General features: G+C 47.8%; 1 protein-coding gene across 1 annotated transcript in view; it reads right to left on the bottom strand.

Annotated features, from left to right (window-relative positions):
* Window positions 1-573: 573 nt before the first annotated feature.
* The window catches only part of VPS39 (VPS39 subunit of HOPS complex), a 49,548-nt gene continuing 34,983 nt past the window's right edge, over window positions 574-15,138 (bottom strand). The window contains exons 12-25 of the mRNA XM_044232064.1: window positions 14,743-14,885; window positions 9,332-9,475; window positions 8,769-8,910; window positions 8,542-8,628; window positions 8,130-8,203; window positions 7,676-7,774; window positions 6,754-6,871; window positions 6,127-6,255; window positions 5,375-5,477; window positions 5,093-5,138; window positions 4,091-4,240; window positions 3,796-3,930; window positions 3,444-3,535; window positions 574-2,681 (exon numbers count right to left, since the gene is read on the bottom strand). Coding sequence (XP_044087999.1) covers window positions 2,606-2,681; window positions 3,444-3,535; window positions 3,796-3,930; window positions 4,091-4,240; window positions 5,093-5,138; window positions 5,375-5,477; window positions 6,127-6,255; window positions 6,754-6,871; window positions 7,676-7,774; window positions 8,130-8,203; window positions 8,542-8,628; window positions 8,769-8,910; window positions 9,332-9,475; window positions 14,743-14,885 — 1,538 coding nt within the window. The 3' untranslated portion in view covers window positions 574-2,605. The remainder of the gene's footprint in view (window positions 2,682-3,443; window positions 3,536-3,795; window positions 3,931-4,090; window positions 4,241-5,092; window positions 5,139-5,374; window positions 5,478-6,126; window positions 6,256-6,753; window positions 6,872-7,675; window positions 7,775-8,129; window positions 8,204-8,541; window positions 8,629-8,768; window positions 8,911-9,331; window positions 9,476-14,742; window positions 14,886-15,138) is intronic.

The raw sequence follows: 15,138 nt of genomic DNA, 5'->3' as shown, positions 1-15,138 counted from the left end.
CCTGAGTGGGAGCACGGACTTGGCTGTGGCACACACAGCCATCTGGCATCCCAAGCTCTGCACTGTACGATACCGTCTCCTGGAAGTCACATGCCCTGTGCCTCCGAAGAAAACTCAGGATGACCACAGATGGCTAAAGAGGGGGACACAGAAGGATTAGACTGCCTTTCTGGTGCTGGCCAAAATGGACCAACCTTCTCAAACATACTTGGGTCCTTCAATCCCACCAATTCCATACCTTTCAAGACTCTCCCAGTCCCTAGGAGCTGCAGGAAGAGGCAGGAGGCCATCATATGTGAAGTGCAGGGGGGAAGAGTTGGGACTAGTTGGCGGTGGTGTGTGTCCCCCAGAACCTGGTGAGGCTGGAAATGTTCCATGTCTGCACTGTCCCACTATGGGCAGCCAGCCACACTAGCTGTGCTGAATGGCACAGATCGAGACATAGAGAACAGAGGTGTCATTCTGACTTCTTTATCGTTAATTGGCTTATTCTTATCAATTCTTAGCTAAATCGCTCTCTCCTCATGGTTATTTCCATCAAACTTCACAGAAAAGGGTAGGCAGAGACTCAAATAGGCTGGTGTCTTACTTTATGACATTTATTATGAGATCTTCATGAGTCATTACAGAGCTTTTGTCTCTCGCCTTCTTCATACCTCCACAGAGGGCAAACAGAGGGAAGGAAGAACAGAGTTTGGGAAAATGGGGTTATGTATTCCAGAAGGAAAAAAACACACATTCTTTATTCTATTGCTTCAAACAGATGTGCCACACAAGTTGTGAGGGTGGAAGATACAAACATAGCAAGCCAGGGAGACAGGGCTGGTGGGGTGGGGTGGGTTTCCGCGGCACAGAGGGAGGGTTGGCCTGATGACTTTTGTGCTGCTTCCAGCAGAAGCTCCTTCCAGCTGGTGCCAACAGGTCCAAGGGCAGCATGGCTTCTCACAGGTTGGTATGGCCAGGTGGGACATGGCTCTTCAGAAGCATTGCTCTGCCTTCCAAACCTGAGCAGAGTCCCTGCCTGCATGAGTGATGCTGAGGGCACGCGCTCTGTACTTCAGACTCTCCGTGGGCACTGTGCCTGGGAGAAGCCAAGTCTACAACACCCCCCGCGCAGCCTCCAACACATCCCCCACATGGCGTGGTGCTGCGGTTTAAGAAGAACCATGGCCTGTCAAGGCCAGGAGCCAAAAACACTGTCAGGGCCGGGCACCATCACCTATCCTGTCCACCGTTAGAAACACAGCAGCATCAAGACTGAGTCTGCAAGACCCCAGGGAGGACAGGGGGCAGGGCCTTTGCTCCTGTAGGTCTTCTGCCTGTCATTCTGGACACTCCTCCTGGGTGCCTCCAATGCCTGGGCAGGGAGGTGGTGTTCTCTGTCCCTTACAAGTGCTCCAGGGATCTGGCAGTGAGTTCCTTCATAAACCCGTGTGCTGTAGCCGCGGCCACCTCCCACTGCGCTGTTAGCCATAGCTAACACGAACACGCCCACCTCCCGTCCCTATCATCTCCTGATCTGATTGCTCCTATGTGTGACAGAGACCCACCTACCTACAAAAGGCCGGCGCAGTCCTCCAACCCCTGCAAAAATGAAGCTGGAGGACAGCCAGGCCAACTGTGAGATGAGCAGATGACGCTAGCTGTGAAGGGAAAGATGCCAAAGCACAAAGCACTGTGCTCACAGAGACCAAGCCACCCCGCCCTGGGCAGCTGCTGGGTGACCCAGGAGGAGGTGCGTCTGCATGGGTCTGCCTCAGAGGTCATACAGCCGTCCTAAGAGCCACCGTCACACTTGCCCTGGGGGACTGAGGATGATGCTCTCCCAAGCTTCCAGACACAGAGCTCTCAGTCCAAGGACCTATTTACAAACACACCTGACCATCAGTTATCAGCGGATCCTGGAAACCGAGACTTCCCCTCACCTCTCATTTTACCTTGTTTATATGTCAACTATTCCCAGTGTGGGGAAAATGGGAGACAAAGAGTGGGCAGTGAAGGGAGCGACTGAGGAAGAAAATCAACAGTGAGGACGAAAGGGAGACTGAACAGGACATGAGGAGTGGGCAGGACTCAGGGGACAGGGGGCGTGGTGACTATGGAGAAATGACTGTCATCACCTAGAGAGCCAGGGCCCGCCCGCGTGGTGAGAGGAGCTCTAGGACGGCTCTCCTCCCAGGTGCCAGGCCACTGCGCAGGGGGCTCAGCGCCAAGGCCTGCATGTGTCTTCATAGAAAACTGCATAAACAATCTCCCGGTTACGGACACTTGAGACACTTTCTTTGTTCAGGTGATTGGTGTGCAAAGGCAGGACAATGCCCTTCCCCACCTCCTCCCGTCCAAGCGGGTAGTAAATTCTCGGAAACTGCCTGCAACGCAAATGGTATTTAAGGTGTAGCTAATCTCTTTTTCTATCAAAAAGCTGGTAACACCAGACCACAAGTCTGATTAAATTCAGAGATGTTCCACGGCTCAAGGTAGCCAGGAGTGTCCAAATGGGGAGACAGCTGGTGGTGGAAACAGCGCCCCCATTCCTAAGGCCGGTGCTCCTTCCCCACTCTGGAATAGCCGACTGTCCATACGAAGAGTCCCTGGCATGCTGGGCTCAGGTGTCAGCCGGGTTGACCTCTTTGGAACAGAAGTAGTGCACGACCACTCCGTTGGGGTATCTTGCAAATGCACTGTAGAAAGGAAAATGGCTCAGGAGAGAAGACTTCTGGAAAAGGCGCCTTACTCAGGGACCCTCCCAAAAGCGACCCACCCTAACCACAAGGGAAGGCACACACCTAGGGTCTTCTGAATTTACACAGCCACCATCTCTGTCAAATAACAAACAGAGCACAAGCTCCATGCAGTCTGAAGGCATGGGAATGCTTCTTCTTAAGTCATCACTGTGACATACATGGAAGATGGGGATGGTTCTGCTCATCAGAGCAAGTTTTAGACGACTTTAAACAACAGACAGCAGGTTAGGTCTTTTAAAAGAAAAGGATTCTTCCACTCATGTAAGAAAAGGGACAAAGTGCCCTGCTTTTGCAAGAGAGGAGACAGACCGGAGTATATGCTCCAAACAGAATGATGCCGACCCAGGATTTTACTCAAGTCATGAGGCAGCAGATGGAAAGATCTTTTTCTTCCTTCACAGGCACACCCCAAAAGATAAGAACTTTCTCCCACATACGACTCATACACACCCACTGGTTACATCACAAGGTCTAGGTGCCAGAAAGGAAGGGCTCTACAGGCACGAAGTGAAGAGCCCCGTGCTATACGCTCCAAGTCTTTAAATCTCCAAAGCTAACCCGCAACACACAACACGATGGCTCTCTGGATGCTCAAGAAGTAACAGTGGCCGAGACAGCCAAGAGCCATGCTTTCCCCATCAGCTAAGGGCAGAAATCCATCTTGCGTGGGACCCACACACAGCCATGCAGGAGGCTCACCTGTTCCCAATCTTCTTCTTACACACCATGCAGACCTTCTCCTCCGTGATGATGCACTTCACCTGCTGATGTAAAATCCGCTCTTCCTGGACCTGTGAGAGGAGAGTGGGACAGAAGCCCCAGCATCCAGCACACAGAACTGAAGGCAGAGGCTGCCGCTGCCTCATCCCCCAGCCCCCACAGATGGCCTCTAATGGAAACACTTGCAAGCAACTGTCAAGTTGCTTATGATATCAGTTTGAGCTACAGCATTAAAGGAACACAAAGCTCTGCTTTTGTCTCTGGGGAATATGTGGTAACTGTCTTATACTAAAGAAGTACAACCCCACCCGAGAGTCTGGAAGGTTCATACCCTCAGAAATTCTGCATGGAGAAGGTTCTTGAGCACTTGATTGAACCGTTTTTTTTGTGCATTTTCTTCCAAGACCTTTTCCAGAAAGATGCGTATATCATTAATTTGAGTGTTTGCTGGTAGAAGGTTGATGGCCTAGGGACAGGAACAGAGATGGGAACGGGGTGAGACAGAACAAAAGTGAGCCTGAGAAGTCTGAAGCCACACAGCTCTCCAACCTCAGTCCCTTTCTCTGTCCTGTCCTCTCTTGAGTGTGCCCCCAAGTGCCTTTCATCTCCCCAGAAGAGCTCCTGACCTTGGTGGTGTCCAGCTTGCTGTGGTGCAGCTCAAGGACTTGCAGGGCTGCCTGGAGGTTGGCCTGTGGCTCCAGCAATTCCAGCTTGATCGGTCCCAGGCAGTGCACACTGGGGGGCGACAGGTACATCCGGAGCAGGGACAGATACACCTGTCTCACACAAGTCACATACATCAGGCTGGTGGTAAGCCTTCCAGAACCCCCCAGCATGACCACACCTAAAAATAAGAGGGGTTGGGCTCTAGTAAGAGCTGCCCTGGAGCACATAAAATTCATCATTTGTCACATTTTAAAAGCTCTTGGTAAAGTCAGTCAACTGAAGAGATAAAAAAAAGTAAGGACTGTTTTTCATGAGAGAAAGAAAAAAAAAACACCCCCAAATGCCTTGCATTTATTAAGCATCATACTATTGACAAAACACCAACACTGCAAAATGACTCAAAAAGATCCCTCCCAGCAATCTGGCTTTGAGGCTGTGACCCTATCCCATTTTGGCAGACGAGGCTTAACCTGAAATGAGACACCATCTTTCCTACTGGGGCCAGTAACACAGTACTCAACACTCCGGGCTGCCTAATTCTTCTTTGAGGGTGGCCCGTGCACTGCTTAGCAGTGACTCCAGCCTCTACCGCCTAGATTCCAGTTATTCCCACGCCCCAGGCATGAGAGTCAAAAGTGTGTCCAGACACAGACAAATCCATGTGCATTCTAGACAGAGCACAAAAGTGCACCTCCTCGCAACTGTCGGGCCTTATTATACAAGCTGGGACTCTTCTGAAAGTGCAGGGGTTAGGGACGCTACTAACCACCACAGTAAGCCAGAACCATCCCGAGCAAACCAGGATGTACGGTCATCCTGCCTCTCCTCAACACACAGGTGCAGAATCAGGAACCTCAGCCACTCCTACCAGTATCCCCTGTGACAGCCCCCGAGGGGGTGGGCTGTGCTGTGAGGGACAGTGGAAAGTGCACACGCTCCCTGGGGCCAGTGTCACTACTTACATCTTTGTTGCCATCTCTGTTTTGGTCATAATGCTTGTGGCAGTACCTGAAAGGGAGAAAGTGGTGAGACGAGGCCAGAGCAGCCACATGGAGAGAGTTCATGGATTCAGCCTGCAGGAGCAGCCTCACGATGGCGCCATAACTGGGGGCCAGCAAGGGAGGCAGAATAGAAGGGAGGCCGCTTGCTCTCCGGCCTCTCCTCCCTCTTCGGGGCCTGCTGTCGGTCTCACTGGTCTCACTGGGCGGTGTGATGGTGGTGGGGCGGGTAGGGGGGGAACTTACTCCTCGGCCATCTTTGTGTCCTTCAGGATGTGCACGTAGATGAAGAGCGCTTGCTCGTGCTTCCCCATGCGGCCCAGCAGCAGTGCCCGCTCTTCTAAGAGGCCTGGGAGGAGGAAGGAACGTGAGTAACCTTCATCACCACTGCGTAAGCACAGGCTGGGAAGCTAAGCTGTTACACAACTGCGTGGAAGTATCTGTATTACTTAGGGTATTTTCCAAGGAGAAAATTGCTAAAATTAGAAGTGGGCGAAGGGAGCTATTTTAGAAAGTACTTTATCCTATCTTTTTTTGTGATCACTTCTAAACTGGCTAAGAACTCTCATCCAAAGACCAAGTGCATAATAAGCACCCACAAGGTGCCAAGCACTCCCGCTAAGGAAAGCATTTGGAAACATTTGGTCTCTGCTCTCCCGAAGCTCATCCATCACACAAATGTGTGTCTTTTTCAGACAAACAATGCCAGATTACAAATATTGCTAAATAATGAACTTGCCCAAGAACATGTGCTGATGCACGAAACAGGTCTCAACCTGGCCAGCAACTGCCAAGTGGTTCACACCCAAAAAAGACTCTTCTCAGGCATGGTACAAAAACGAGTCTTCAGATGGCACAGAACTGCAGTCCCGGCCTGAAACACGGGGCTTTCTCCAGCCCTGACTTGTGGGAAGAGTAGGGAACTGGGAAAAAGAATAGGATGAGTTTTTGCATTACCTTCTGCTGAAGTGGCTTCTGGCCATCAGCCAGACACTTACCATCAAAAGGAAAGTCACAGATGAGCCGGCCTGGATCATAGTAACCCGAAATTTCCAAGAACATAAGGAGCTTCCGTCGGTATTCTCCCAGCTCACCCTCTTCCTCTCCAGCAGGGACTGGAGTTTTGCCTTGAAAGGAAACCAAGCTCAGTATGAAAGGCTGCTGCTGGACGGCAATATGGGGTCATCAAGAGAAACGAAAGGGATGGGGTTCATGATATCACCATGGTGATCAGAAAGGGCCCCCAAAGTGGGCTCCAGCTGGACTTTTCTTAGTTTATGGTCTCTGCACGACCCCCAAAACATCGGCTTGAGATACAAAAAACAAGCTGCACAAATGCTCCTGTAAGCAAACCTGTTTCTTATCAGCACGGCTGCCATCTTACAGACAAATCTGTTCCTTCCCCCTCCCCTAGGGGCAATGCTCAGAGATCCCCAGATCCAGACAAGAGCTCTTGAGTCTCCTGTGCTGGCTCATTTAGCTGCCCTGGCGCCTCTGAGGAACTTCCCACCCACCTGGGCCCCGCAGAGGAGAGTAAGTTCTGCTTCCCTATGCCACATGGCACCCTCGGGTCCCAGGTCACCTCTAAGGCCCAGGGCCACTTGGCTTTCTACAAGAACTGGTACCTGCAGGGAAGGACAGGAGATATTCCTTCATCAGACCTTGCACCTTCTCACAGTACAGCTGGATCAGGCAGTTGTGGAACCGAGAGCCTGTCTCCTCCCAAACGTGGATGACATGTTCCTGAGGCAAGACATGGGTCTACCTGGTACCCTCTATGCTGTGACCCAGCTCTGTCTCCCGGTCTCCCTCACATTTTTAAGGCCCAACAGGTCCCATCCAGATGGTCTCCTCATGAAGCGATAGCTCTTTTAAAACCACCAGGCAATTTTGGACTACAACCCAGAAACATTAGGGATTGTTTTCTTTTCTGTTTTTAAAATATTTTATTTATTTATTTGAGAGAGAGAACATAAGAGGGGCTGAGGGGCAGGGGGGAAAGGGGAAGCAGACTCCCCACTGAGCAGGGAGCCCATGGGACCCTGGATCATGACTTAAGCTGAAGGCAGATGCTTAACTGACTGAGCCACCCAGGTGCCCCGCGGATTATTTTCTTGATTTGTAGTCTAAGCTCCTTTATTAACTTTGTACCATAATCCTCTAAACTCTCACATCTGCCCATGCAGTTACAGTTACATACTTGCATTCCGCTACCTAAAACCAATTTGGTTGCCCTGTGGCCCTGGCTGAATCAATGGCCATACAAACGTGGCTTTGTATGAGATGTTTTTCTCCAACGCCATTCTCTTCTATCCCTCTGTACTCTATCTAGATTTAGAAGGCATTCATCAAAAGTAACATTTCCAGGTTGATCTACCAAGATCTTTCTTCAGAGGAGGCAGAAATAATCTTCCTTAAATTTCTACCAGTTCCCAGGTGACATAAACCCCAATCTGAATTGCCCAGTACTGAACTGCCCAATTTCCCCACGTGGTCCTGGATCCCACATTCAAAGGTTTTTAGTTCAGACCAAAAAAAAGATCTTACCAGATAAGGAATAGCCAGACCCTTAAAATTCTCCACCAAGAAGCCGAGCACTCGGTCCCGTGGCAGAGACTCTACCTCCGGAAGGTCTTCGGTAAAGATCTGTGGGAACAAACCGGGGTTCCAGAAGCAGAACCATCTGACTGCAGTGCTGCCAACCACACATGGCACACACGGAAACAGTGGAGGCTCAAGTGGACTTCTGAAGGGGGAAGGGTCTACCAAATGGCACCTGTGTGCCATCTCGTGTGACACACTAGGTCGCAGGTGCTGGTCTCCCGACGTCTGTGGAAGTCTCTCTCCGCTACATTACACCGTTGTCTCCTATTTCCCAGGCTACTCCTCTGAATGCCAGAGAAACTGCATGAATCCACCCCCCACCTCCAGCCACCACTGCCTAAGTAGAATTAGGACCCAGTGTGGTACTAGATAAATCCAAGAGATCCCCGTGATCTACCTTCAGGCCATCCTCCGGGAAGTCTCGCAGCACCCATACAGAGTAGGAAAAAATCAAATGCAGGTTTTCAGTGCCTGGAGGGAAAAGATTGGTTGGCAGGTGAGGCCCACCCTGACCATAGGACTTCAAAGGCAGGTGCAAAGGTTGCCCCTGAATTTATTTTCCAGGAGAGATGGTTCTGTCCAAACACCAGTCACTCAGGGATACTTGCCCCTACTGGGCCGGTTACATGCTAAAGGGCTGTCACAGTTCCACCAAGGTGGGGGGCGGGGACTCTAACCTCAAGTGGAGAAACAAAGATGGGTGAGCATAAGGGAGGGAGAGTCCTGACCCACCAGAATCAGAAATGGAGGGAGATCAGGTCCATTTGAACACAATCCTTTCCCCCTTCCCTTTCAAAAGTTGGCCTCACCAAGATGCTGCAGATACTGCACTGTCCTCTCATGGCCTTTCAGAGGCGAGTTTGCTTTCTTGGACTGGTCTACCAGCACCTGCAGAGCTGGCCAGGAAGCCCCCGCCCAACAAAAAAGTCATTAGCCTCTTCCAGGAAATACATGCCCATGGGAAAGTCACCGTACTTCGGTGGGTTTCCCCTCTCCACAGACCACCCTCCCAGAGCTGATCCCCTACTCCAGCCACCTTTCTCGTGGAGCCCCTTCTTCTCATACAGGATGATCAGCTCGCTGTACTTGTGCGCCTTCTTCAGCACGTGCTCGCTCTCCTCGATGTGGCAGTGGTTGTTCTCCAGGCGGAGCAGAGGGGCCACCAGGGCCACGTTCGTCTGCAGAGGAAGCACGACTTCTGTGGCAACCGCGTCGTGAAAGGACACCCCCACGCCCCACCCAGCCCAGGCCTGCTTCAGGCCGGAAGGCCATGGATGGAACACAAGCCAGAGAAGGCCAAGTGCCCTTTTCTAGGACTATGTGGAGTGGGGGGGTGGGGTGGAGGGAGAAAACACTGTCCCTGTTCACCCTGTAGCACCAACCCCAGTCTTACCAGAGAAGACCAGCCCACTGCAAATTCCGGGGCAATTATCTTGCCTTAACCTTTAAATTTCCAGAAGCTCAGAGGTGTGAGGTCAAGGCTGGGTGATTGCCATCATCCAAGATGCCACTCTTATTGATGGCAGGTCCCCCAAAGTAGCCCTTTCCCAGCTTCTGGGGACCCGAGCCTTGCGGGTAGCGAGCGCCTGGAGAACTCACATGGAGGTAGCACTTGAGCAGGGTGGTGTCAATGATTTGCAACAGCTTCTTCTTGGATTTGATGGTGGGCGTGCCTTCCATAAGTGGGGAGGTGCTAGACTGGTGATCAGAGTCATTCAGCTTCTTTACCAACTGGCTTCGTTTCTGCCAAAGCCCAAAAATGTGGGGTTAAGGCCAGGACTCAATCATCCTTATCACCTGGGCCACCACGTAATTCCAAATACTGCCAACACAGCTCATGCCTATCCACCCTGATCTCACATTAGCACATCATTAGCACATTAGTGCTAATCATTAGCACATCATTTTTCTTGGGGATCAAGACAGATGAATGCCAAATTGCCACAGAACCAGTAACAATTATTTATCAGGTAGTTACTACATCCCAGGCACTATGACAAGAATTTTACGTCATCCCACTGTAAACCTACAACAAATGCAGACATTACTGTCATCCCCACTTTACAAGCGAAGATAAGGCACAGACACCATATCTCTCAGAAGCAGCTGAGGCAAGTTTCAAATTAGGTCTAATTCCAATCCCCATGTTCTTTTGTTTATTTATTTTTTAAAGATTCCATTTATTTATTTGACAGAGAGAGAGGGAGAGAGAGAGTGCACATAAGCAGAGGGAGAGGGAGAAGCAGGCTCCCTGCTGAGCAAGGGGCCCGATATGGGACTCGCAGGACCCTGGGATCATGACCTGAGCCCAAGGCAGCTGCTTAACAACTGAGCCACCCAGGTGCCTCCCCATGTTCTTTTATTAAAACTAAATAAATAAATAAAAAAATAAAAAGAAAAAAACCCAACAACTGTCTTGAGGTATAAGTAACATACAATAAAATGTACCCTTTTAAAGCATGAAATCCATTTTGACACATATGTACATGCATGTAACCATGACCCCCATCAGGGAACAGAAGGTTTCCTATCACCCCAGAAAGTTCCCTTGGACTCTTCTCAAAGAATCCCACCCACTCTGACACCACAGATCTGATTTCTATAACTAGAGATCAGTTTTTACCTATCCTATAACTTCATATAAATAGAATCATCCAGTCTGTACTATACAGTGTCTGGCAATGCCCTGTTTTGTATGCTCTACCATCTCTCTGGCACAGGACTAGTTTCAGCTAACCTGAGACATTCCAAATGGCAGCGGAGAGGTCCAGGGAAAACATGTGCTTGGAGTCCTAAAGCAAAGACTCAGGCAATAGAGGGCTTTCCTCAGTGCCACAGGCTTAGGAGACATTCTGCCCCAGAAATGTTTCTCACTTGGTACAGACAGAGGCATGTCCGTGTGCTCTCTGCCATCTGCCAGCCATAGCTGGGTACCACTGGAGCACAACGTCACGGAAGTGCTGAGGCTATGTGTGCCTGACCAGACCTGTGGGACCTTCACCAAGCCAGAAGCAGGTGACAGGTAGCTGGCTTACAATTTCCCAGCAGTGTTTCTCAGTGTCTGCCCAGGGGACCCCTTAGAGAGGTCTTCAGAACACTTACAGGGAAAAAATTTACTAAGTTCTCTGACTCTGGGTAAGTGCCCAGGGAATATGTAATAGCCCAGTGTGACAAAAGTTTGGAGTGAACAGTCTTTAACAGTTTTATTATTCACTTGAGAATTTCACTTATCTCTCCATAATAGTAAACTATAAAAGAAAACATACATCTAAATACTCCCTCTAAAAAAAAAACAAAAAACCATGACAGGGAAAGGATTTCTCAATATACAGCTAAGTTTTTAAAATGTAAGCTAGAGAACTTTAGTTTGATATCCATTGGCAACTGTAACCCCATAAATTTTATTATTTTTTTAAAAGATTTATTTATTTGAGAGAGAGATCAAGAGATCGCATGCACGTGAGTAGGGGGAGGGCAAAGGGAGAGGGGAAAAAACAATCCTCCAACAGCCTCCCTGCTGAGTGAAGAGCCTAACGCAAGGCTCAAATCAGGACCCCAAGATCATGACCTGAGCTGAAATCAAGAATCATCATCTACTCAATGGACTGTGCCACCCAGGGGCCCCAATAAATTTTTAAAAACTGAATTCATGACTACATACCCAAGCATGCCACAGAGACATTGTTTGGTTTGGTTCCAGAACACTTCAATAAAGCAAGTATCGTAATAACGCTAGCCAAATTAATTTCTTGGTTTCACAGTGCATACAAGTTATGCTTACATAGTATGGTAGTATTATATCTAATAAAATAATGTATATGCCTTAATTTAAGAATGCCTTATTGCTAAAAAATGCCAACCATCATTGAGCTTTCAGTGAGTTGTAATCTTTTTGCTGGTGGAGGGTCCTGACTCAATGTTGGTGACTCAGGGCTAGGGTGGCTGTGGCAATTTCTTAAAATAAGACAACAATGAAGTATGCCACATCAACGGACTCTTCCTTTTATGAATGATTTCTCTGTAGCATGTGATGCTGATATCATTTTACCCGCTGAACTTCTTTCAAAACTGGAGTCCATCCTCTCAAACGCTGCCACTGCTTTACTAACTATGTTTAAGGAGTATTCTAAATCCTTTGTTGTCATTTCAACAGTTTGACCAGGAGTAGATTTCGTCTCAAGAAACCACTTCCTTTGCTCATCTGTAAGAAGCAACTCCTCATCCATGAGTTTTTCATGAGCTGGCAGCAAGTCACTCATGTCTTCAGGCTCCACTTCTCATCGAGTTCTCTCGCTATTCCCACCGCATCCCAGTTACTTCTTTCACTGAAGTCTTGAGCCCCTCAAAGTCATCCTTGAGGGCTGGAATCAACTTCTTCCAAATTCCTGTTCATGTTGATATTCTGACCTCTTCCCATGAATCATTGAGTGTTCTTAATAGGATATAGAATAATGAATCCTTTCCAGATTTTTTATTTATTTTTTTTATTTACTTTACCCAGGTATGGAGGAATCATTATCTATAGCTGCTAGAGGCTTGTGAAATGTATTTCATAAAGAAGACCTGGAAGTTAAAATTATTTCTTGATCCATGGGCTGCAGAAAAGATGCTGTGTTAGTATGAAAACAACATTAATCTTACTGTACATGTCCATTAGAGCCCTTGGGTGACCACGTACACTGCCAGTGAGCAGTCATATTTTAAAAGGAATTTTTTTTCTGAGCTGCAGGTCTCAACGGGGGCTTAAAATGTTCAGTAAACTATGTTATGAACAGACATGCTGTCATCTGGGCTTTGTTGTTCCATTTACAGAGCACTGGCAGGGCAGATGTGTAGCATCAATCTTAAGGGCCCTAGAATTTTCAAAATGCATTGCTCCAACTTTAAGTCACAAGTGGCATTAGCCCCTAAGAAGAGTCAGCCTCTCCTTAAAAGCTTTGAACCACACACTGACTTCCCCTCTCTGGCTATGAAAGTCCTAGTTGGCATTTCCTTCCAATAGAAGGCTGTTTCATCTATACTGAAGACCTGTTGTTGAATGGAGCCACGTTCATGAACAATCTCACCGAGATCTCCTGGAGAACTTGCTGCAGCTTCTCCATCAGCACTTAGCACTTCACCTTGTACTTTATGTCACGAAGATACCTCCTTCTTAAACCTTATGAACCAACCTCTGCTAGCTTCCAGCTTTTCCTCTACAGCTTCCTCACCCCTCTCAGCCTTCACAGATTTGAAGAGAGTTAGGGCCTTGCTCTGGATTAGGCTTTGAGGAAAGGGAATGTTGTGGCTGGTCTGATTTCTATCCAAACCAGTAAAACTGTCTCCACGTCAGCAATAGGCTGTTTTGCTTTCTTATTCATGTTCACTGCTGTAGCAGTTCTAATTTCTTTCAAGAATTTTTCCTTTGCGGGGGTGCCTGGGTGGCTCATTGGGTTAAAGCCTCTCCTTCAGCTCAAGTCTTGATCCCAGGGTCCTGGGATCAAGCCCCACATCGGGCTCTCTGCTCAGCATGGAGCCTGCTTTACCCTCTCTCTCTCTGCCTGCCTCTCTGCCTACTTGTGATCTCTGTCAAATAAATAAATAAAATCTTAAAAAAAAAAAAAAAGAATTTTTCCTTTGCATTCACAACTTGGCACAAGAGGCCTAGATTTTGGCCTATTCTGGCTTTTGACATGTCTTCCTCACTAAATTGTCTTTACTTTTGATTTAAAGTGAGAAACAGGGGCACCTGCGTGGTTCAGTGGGTTAAGCCTCTGACTTCAGCTCAGGTCATGATCCTGGGATCGAGCCCCGAATCAGGCTCTCTGCTCAGCGGGGAGCCTGCTTCCCCCTCTCTCTCTGCCTGCCTCTCTGCCTACCTGTGATCTCTCTGTCAAATAAGTGAATAAAATCTTTAAAAAAAAAAAAAAAGTGAGAAACAGTGATTCTTCCTTTTACTTGAAACACTTAGAAGCCATTGTAGGGTTATTAACAGACTTAATTTCAGTATTATTGTGTCTCAGGGAGTAGGGAAACCCAAAGAGCAGGCAAGGCAGGGGAAGAGCCAGCTGGTAAAGTAGTCAGAACACAGACATTTTATTAAATTTGCTATCTTATATGGGAACAGCTGGTGGCATCTCAAAACAATTACAATAGTGACATCAAAGATCACAGATCACAAAAATAAATACATTAAGTATGAAAAAGCTTGAAATGGGGGGCGCCTGGGTGGCTCAGTGGGTTAAGCCGCTGCCTTCGGCTCAGGTCATGATCTCAGGGTCCTGGGATCGAGTCCCGCATCGCGCTCTCTGCTCAGCGGGGAGCCTGCTTCCCTCTCTCTCTCGCTGCCTGCCTCTCTGTCTACTTGTGATCTCTGTCTGTCAAATAAACAAATAAAATCTTAAAAGAAAAAAAAAAAAAAGCTTGAAATGATGTGAGAATTACCAAAATGTGACAAAGACACCAAGTAAGTAAATGCTGTTGGGAAAATGATTCCAAAAGACTTGCTCACTTCAATTTGTTTAAAAAAAAAAAAAAAAAAAAAAAAGGCAGCATCTGTGAAGCACAATAAAGGAGGTATGCCTCCAAAGGTCTAGAAGGACATTCTCCGGGTGATAGGGTTACAGGAGATTTAATTAATTAATTAATTAATTATTTTTAACTTTTGCTATATACTTTTTTGTGTTTGCCCAGTTTCCTGCATAGAGCATGTATTTTCCCACAAGTATGTATGTTCCAAAAGAGTGTTTCAAAAAACTGATTATTTTCTATCCACTAAAATTTCTTTTTCTGAGTTCCTAGGAGAGCTTCATGTAAATTTGCCAGAAATCAGGTACATTTCCTACTATCAAGATTTAGCATCAAAGATCAGTGGTATAACTGAGTAGGGAGATGAAGGAGAAAGAAATGTGCCCAGCCCACCATAGCTTCTAAGGCATTCATTTACAGAATGCCTGTGGAATCAGAGAAGGCCCACCCTTCTCTGCCATAGAAAAGCAGGCATCGGAACTCCCAGGTGAACTCTTCCATACCTGTGTCAGGTAGTCAATCAGAGCTAAGTGTGCCTTCTCCAACTCAGCCCCTGAGAGCCCAGGCAGCGGGTTAGGGTACTGCAGCTGCTTCCTGTAGTCTGTGGGCAGCAGGTCCGGGTACAGGCCCATCACATGGGTAGGATCTAAATGGAAGGGAAACACGATTCCCCAGAAAAGAGCACAGCAATTTAAGGATCAAATAAAACAACACCATTATAACAGCAAAATAAGTTCCATACTAATTTTTTTAAAGATCTTTTTTATTTTTTAAGTAATCTCTATACCGAACACGAGGCTCCAACTCACAACTCCGAGATCAAGGGTCACATACTCTATCAACTGAGCCAGCCAGGCACCCTCGGACTCATTTTTTTAATTAAATGACTCCAAGTTCAA

This window comes from Neovison vison, chromosome 13 (genome assembly GCF_020171115.1).
Source record: "Neovison vison isolate M4711 chromosome 13, ASM_NN_V1, whole genome shotgun sequence".
In the NCBI taxonomy this organism is placed as follows: Eukaryota; Metazoa; Chordata; class Mammalia; order Carnivora; family Mustelidae; genus Neogale; species Neogale vison.
Note: the sequence above shows the minus strand (reverse complement) of the source record. Positions and strands in the feature narration are given on the sequence as shown.